Below are 6,978 nucleotides of genomic sequence, written 5' to 3' on the forward strand. Positions count from 1 at the left end.
ATGGAGGCTTTCGACAAGCTCAAGGTAGCATTAACCCAAGCTCCCATATTGCGAGGGCCGGATTGGAGTCGGCCATTCGAAATAATGTGTGATGCTTCAAATTTTACCGTGGGAGCTGCGTTATCACAACACGAGGGTAAGAATCCATATGTCATAGCCTATGTATCAAAAATACTAGATGGATCCCAATCCAACTACACTACCACCAAAAAAAAACTATTGGCAATAGTTTTCGCCTTGGATAAATTCCGAGCATATCTACTTGGTTCAAAGGTGGTAGTGTACTCGGATCATGCGGCGTTAATATATTTGTTGGCTAAGAAGGAATCCAAACCGAGATTGATTAGATGGGTTTTATTGTTGCAAGAATTTGACATGGAAATTAAAGATAGGAGTGGTTCACAAAACCTAGTGGCGGATCACTTAAGTCGCCTTGAACACACCAAAGGCGATACCACTCCTATTGATGATTCTTTTCCCTTTGAGGGATTGCAAGCAATCTCGGAAGCCACTCCTTGGTATGCATCAATTGCCAATTACTTGATGTCTCACTCCTTCCCTCCTAATCTCTCCAAACATCAAAGGGATAAGCTAAAAACCGAATCCAAATATTATGTGTGGGATGACCCATACCTTTGGAGATGTGGAGCGGATCAAGTAATTCAGAGGTGCATTCCAAAAACTGAATTCCACTCAATCATGGAAGCTTGCCACTCCTCCGAAGGAGGAGGTCATTATGGACCTCAAAGAACGGCAATGAAAATCCTAGATTGTGAATTTTGGTGGCCAACTCTTTTCAAGGACTCTTCTCTTTTCTGTAAATCTTGTTCTCAATGTCTTAGATTTGGTAATATCTCCAAGAAGGATGAAATCCCCCAATAAACCATGCTATTTTGTGAGATTTTTGATGTGTGGGGTATCGACTTCATGGGGCCATTTCCAAATTCTAATGGTTTTCTCTACATACTACTTGCCGTAGATTATGTGTCCAAATGGGTCGAAGCGATTCCCACCCGGACAGACGATGCTAATGTGGTCCTTTCCTTTGTGAGAAATAACATCATTTGTAGATTTAGGTCGCCACGAGCAATCGTGAGCGACCAAGGCTCCTATTTTTTCAATAAGAGAATGGAAGGGATAATGAAGAAATATGGCATCATGCATAAAGTGGCTACGGCCTACCACCCACAGACAAATGGCCAAGCCGAGGTTTTCAATCGGGAGATTAAAAGCATATTGGAAAGAATTGTGAAGCCCAATAGAAAATATTGGAGTGCTAAGCTCACCGATGCATTATGGGCCTACCGAACGACATACAAAATGCCAATTGGCATGAATCCCTTTCGGTTGGTGTATGGCAAAGCTTGCCACTTACCGGTAGAGATAGAGCACAAAGCATATTGGGCCGTCAAAGAGTGTAATCCAAGTTTGGGTGGGGCCGAAGTTGAGAGAAAGCTACAACTAGCGGAGTTGGAATGTTTGAGGCTTGAAGCTTATGAGAACTTTAGACTTTACAAGGAAAGGATGAAAGCCGTGCATGATAAGAATATAAGAGGCAAAGAATTTAAAGCCGGCGATCTAGTCCTCGTTTATAATTCAAGATTGAGATTGTTGCCCGGAAAACTAAGATCAAGATGGGAGGGACCATATCAAGTAGAGAAAGAGGAACCCTATGGGGTTTACCATTTGCGCCATCCCTCAAGTCCGGATATCTTCAAGGTCAATGGGCACCGTCTCAAGTTGTATCATGGTGAGCAAATAAAAAGCAACAAGGAGATTGAGGTATTCCTCTTAGAAGATGCACCTCTTTCCAAAGAGCAATGAGCTAGTGAAGGTCCAACTTAAGGACATTAAACAAAAGTGCTAGGTGGGAGACACCCCACCATGGTGAGATATACCTTTTTGCCCCATTTGTATATAGTTCTTAAATTCTTCATTGTTTTTTTATTGCTTAGTTATAGTATTGTTTGGTTAGATTTGATTATGACTACCTTAGATAAATTGTACATGAAGATTTGCATTGATTTTTCAATAGGCTTATTGATTGTGTGGTAGAATAACACCCCATCTTTAGGTATTGCATGGAGTTTTGGGTGTTTTTGACCCCTTTGGCTTGTTTGCTCACTGAATTCATGATAAATATGCATTCTTCATGTCTCCAAAAAAAAGGGGGGGCGCATGCGCGCATTAGGCACAACGCTGGGTCATTTTCCAGAGAGTTGTGCCAATTCTGAGCCAACGCTGAGTCTTAGGCACAACGCTACTCACGCGTGCGTGCACCTGGCGCGTACGCGTCTGTTCATACCCTGGGTCGAACTGTCCGACCCGGGATGTTTAAACGACAAGTCGACCGACCTCTTTAGGTCAGGATTACCCGAGCTCTTCTCAAGGAGCTCTGCCAAAACGCTACAAGGAGTCCAAGCAGGCCTAAATAAAGGAACATAGCCCAATCTAAAGGCAACTAAAGCCTAGAAAGATAACGGTGGTTCCCATTGAAGATAAGATGACTTCACTCAGAAGATAAGATAAGATAACTAACTTATCTTATCTGGAAAGGTCAGCCAACACTACTATAAATACACTGGAGCACCTAGGTATAACTCATACTCTGATTCTACTAAAAACTGCTTAATACCCTTGCTAACTTAAGCATCAGAGTCCCTTGTAGGTACCACCACCCTCCGCAGCAGCATCGCCAGTTCAACAAGTCAGACACAATAACTCTGGCCACCGCCCACAAGTCGGACATGTCATCGCCGACCTGCACAGAAGATCTCGTCCGAGATCGACCTACAGTTTCAGGTAACCCTCGGAACATTGGCGCTGTTGCCGGGGAACCTGGAAGTCATCCCATCACCATGACGGACGACTAGACAACGACCACAACTCTGGTTTGGTGGATAGAATACCAAATAAAGACACGGACGCCACCTCCAAAGAAACACCTCAAAACGGGGGAGATAAGCAACCCACATACACAGAAATTTTGGAAGCTATCCATAAGCAACAGAATCGCCTTAAACAGCTGGAACAAGAAGCTGAACATTGACGGGAAGCAGAAAGAGACCTTCGGAGAGAAATAAGACGATGTCGAAAGATAGAGGACAAGCTCTTAAAGCTCGAAAGCCGATCTCAAAACCAAGACCGCTCGATCCAGTCATGAAGATAGCCCCTATAAAGATCAAGACCTGTTCACTAAAGAGATCATAAAAGCTAAAGTCCCAAAAGACTTCAAACCTCCCGACATGACTCTATACGATGGCACATCAGATCCTAGCCATCATCTCAGCAATTTCAGAAGTAGAATGTATCTCACTGACGCCTCAGATGCAACTCGGTGCAAAGCATTCCCGACTACCTTGATGAAAACAGCAATTAAATGGTTCAACAATCTACCCCCCTGGTCCATCTCAAGCTTTGATGACTTAGCGAAAAATTTTCTAGCCAGATTCTCCATCCAGAAGGACAAAGCTAAACACGCCCCAAGTCTACTAGGGATCAAGCAAGGAGATCGGAAAAGTCTTCATAATTACATGGAAAGATTCAACAAGGCATGTTTGGACATACAAAATCTTCCAACAAAAGCGGCTATTATGGGTTTCATCAATGGCCTACAAGAGGGACCTTTCAGTCACTCCATATCAAAAAAACATCCCACATCTCTAAATGAAGTGCAAAAACAAACAGAGAAATACATTAACATGGAGGAAAATCTCGAATAGGAGAGACCTCAAAACCCGGATCTACTTACTCCTCTCGAGATAAGGATAAAGAATCCAAGAAAAAAGAAGATCAACATAGTGAAAAGATCAAGAAATATCACAATTACACCCCCTTCGGGTGTCTCTTGTAGATATTTATCGAGAAGTATGCTACACTGAAAAAATACCTCCACCTCGCCCACTCAAAAGCAAGAAAGGAGGAGGAAATCGGACAGAATATTGCGAATACCATCGAATCTATGGACATCCCACCAACAAGTAATTCGATTTAAAGAATATCATAGAAAAATTGGTAAGAGAGGGAAGACTAGATCGGTACTTAGCCAACAAATTAGATGAGCCAAGAAAAAGAAGAAGGGACAAAGAGGTCGGACGACCTGAATGACCACCTCGTACCCCGGAGCGACATGTCCACATGATACATGGAGGATTTGCGGGAGGAGGAATCTATAAATCATCTTGCAAAAGACACCTCAAAGAGGTATATTAAGGAAGGAAGAGAGGTTTGAAAAGGACAACGGAGTGCGAACAAGCCTTCTGAGATTTCAAAAATTCTTAGGGCAACCACCCATTCTTACCAGACCACGGGAAAGTGAAGAACTCATATTATACCTCGCCGTGGAAAGTCGGGCAATAGCCTCAGCACTAGTCAGAGAAGACGAAAGTGGGCAACAACTCGTCTACTTCATCATCAAGGCTCTACAAAGGGCTAAACTAAACTATCAAAAGATAGAAAAGTTTGCCTACGCCCTCATACTCACTTCTCGATGACTCTGCCCATACGTTCAAGTTCACACTATCAGAGTTCGGACCAACTAGCCCATAAAAAGCATCTTACAGAAAACAGACTTAGCTGGAAGAATCCTACAGTGGGTAGTCGAGTTATCCAAATTCGATCTTCGATATGAAGCTCGGACAACCATCAAATCACAGTATCTAGCCGACTTCATGGCAGAATACACTAACACCCTGGGAACTCCCACAAAATGGAATCGCTACGTGGACAACTCTTCAAACAAAACCGGGAGTGGTGCAGGTGTAATTATAGAAAGCGATCAGGGAAGCCAAATCAAGCTAAAGAACCAAGCTGAATACGAGGCACTACTGGCTGGTTTAAGGCTGGCTAAAGAGGTAGGAACTTGCCGTGTCTAGTGATTCACAACACTACAAGAAAAACACCCATTCAGCCACACTTTTTTTAAGCTACATTTGAAAAGCGTAGCCTATTCCTAGAATAGGCTACGCTTTTTCGTATGGTGCCCTTTTATAAGAGAAAAGGAAACACTATTGAGGCATCACTTCAAAAGCGTCTCCTTAGACATTTTAAATATCACTTATAAAGCGTAGCCAAATCTAAAAAGCTATGGGTACACTTTTTAAACCAAAGAGAGTGCTTTTAAAAAGTAACCCATTTGTTAAGTTTTGGGTGCGCTTCATAAGTGTCTCCTAATATTAAAATATCAAATAAACACTTAGAGAAATTTTGTTTACCCTCGATCACCCTCAGTCCCTCCTTACTCACACAACACACACCTTCATCCTCACTCAACAGACACAAAAAAGAGGGAAGAAATCAGAAAGCTAAGGGGGAGAATGGGAAGAAGAAGAGAGGAGAGGGAAGGAAGGAGAGAACGATGGCGGCTAACTGGCTAGGGCTCTGCCGTCATTGTCGTCAAATGCCAGTGAGAGAGAGAGAGAGAGAGAGAGAGAGCTTGAGGAAGAGAGAAAACGCAATGGAGGAGAGAAGAAAGGGGTGCTCTGTCACCGCTGAAGCTCCACCGCCGCTGCTAGGGCTTGTTGTCGTCGCCGTTCTGCCACCGCCAGGCTGCTGTACCGCCGCTGAGGATCTCGAAGGGATGTCTCGCCACTGTTGTGCTCTGTCGCTGCGCTGCCATCGACTGGAGCTCGCCGCTGAGCTGCAGCATCGTCTCCAAGCCGTTGCGTCACCGCTCATCTCTTCTTCACCATCGCCGCTCATCACCATGGTTGTATCCTCTGTCACCAGGTAAGCATTCTCTGTTCTGTAACCTCTCTTTCTCGCTCATTCTGTAACTCACTCTCACTTTTCAGTTCGAAGGTGTGTATAGTTTTGATAGTGGCTAATTGAGATAGAGAAGGTATGTATCAATTTTCAATTGGTTCTGTGAATTTTTGGGGGGTTTTGGGTTCTAATTTTAGGTTTTCAATTAGTTTAGTATCTTAAGGAAAAATTAGTGAAAAGAACAGGTTTCACATTGAAATATTCTGATTGATATCTTGGTTCATACGCATTCCTTGAACATAGTGGTTGCTTTCAATTTCCAGCTTCAAGCCATATTCCTCTCTGATGCTTTTTTTGGTTATGTTTTCTTTGCTTTGGGTGTTTTACATGGAATTAAGTTGTGTTTTTTGTAGGCAAACAGGATTTAATCTGTTATTTATCTGATTGATTATTGTTTTTATTTTTATGTTGGTTTTGGTGTATAGATATAAAATCAGGACATGGATTTGTTGTTGGAGATGAAGGGTACAGGCAGGACAGTGACATTCAGAAAGTTAAGCTTTCAAGGGAGGCATTGACACAGCTCTCCAAGTTAGTTTAGTCCAGAGTTAGTACAGGGTGAGTATCTTTTTTTTTTTTGTGTGCAGCTTATGAGAATTTTTTTCATCTTAATTGATGTTGGAACCTGAAAGTGCTCATTCAGTTGTTTAGGTGATGATGATATTTGGATTGATAACATCAGATAAATGTGTGAAGCTCTAAACAATTGAGTGAATTTATATGGTTTTATGTTTCCTTTCTTGATGATTGCTTTTGTAATTGACAAGTTCCATATCGATATCATCTAGGAATATGGCCAAATAGCATTCTCCTATGAAATTGCTTTTAGAGTTGAGTCAGGTTCATAATTCTAAATTGGTAACAAAACTTATTGTTTGCTTCATGTTGTAATTGACTGCATTTTATATATAATTAAATGCTAGATTTGAGATTCCTGTAGTATAACTAATACCTTATGAACTATGTTTTGTTTCCTCTGGTTGAGATTATTTACTGAATTTTGATTCTACCATTTTAGCAGATCCAGAACTTGAAACATCAGTTCTTTCAGTTTGGTAAGTTTTATAACATAGCATAACTTTTCTTGTTAGAAATTTAAGTCAGATTTTTCTTGTGCAGTCTCGATACAATCTTAACACTATTCTATTCCTTTTGGAATTGGGGCTGCTACTAGGTTAGATTAAATACTATCTACTATAAACTTTGAACATGTTA

The 6,978-nt window shown here is 41.7% G+C and overlaps 1 protein-coding gene across 1 annotated transcript; it reads left to right on the forward strand.

Moving 5' to 3' along the window:
• Nucleotides 1–1,824, forward strand: LOC112748544 (uncharacterized). The gene is made up of 2 exons (XM_029292948.2): nt 1–136; nt 980–1,824. Exons 1-2 carry the CDS (start codon nt 1–3, stop codon nt 1,822–1,824), a joined length of 981 nt encoding a protein of 326 aa, XP_029148781.2.
• The last annotated feature ends 5,154 nt before the right edge of the window (nt 1,825–6,978 follow it).

This window comes from Arachis hypogaea, chromosome 15 (genome assembly GCF_003086295.3).
Source record: "Arachis hypogaea cultivar Tifrunner chromosome 15, arahy.Tifrunner.gnm2.J5K5, whole genome shotgun sequence".
Lineage (NCBI taxonomy): Eukaryota > Viridiplantae > Streptophyta > Magnoliopsida > Fabales > Fabaceae > Arachis > Arachis hypogaea.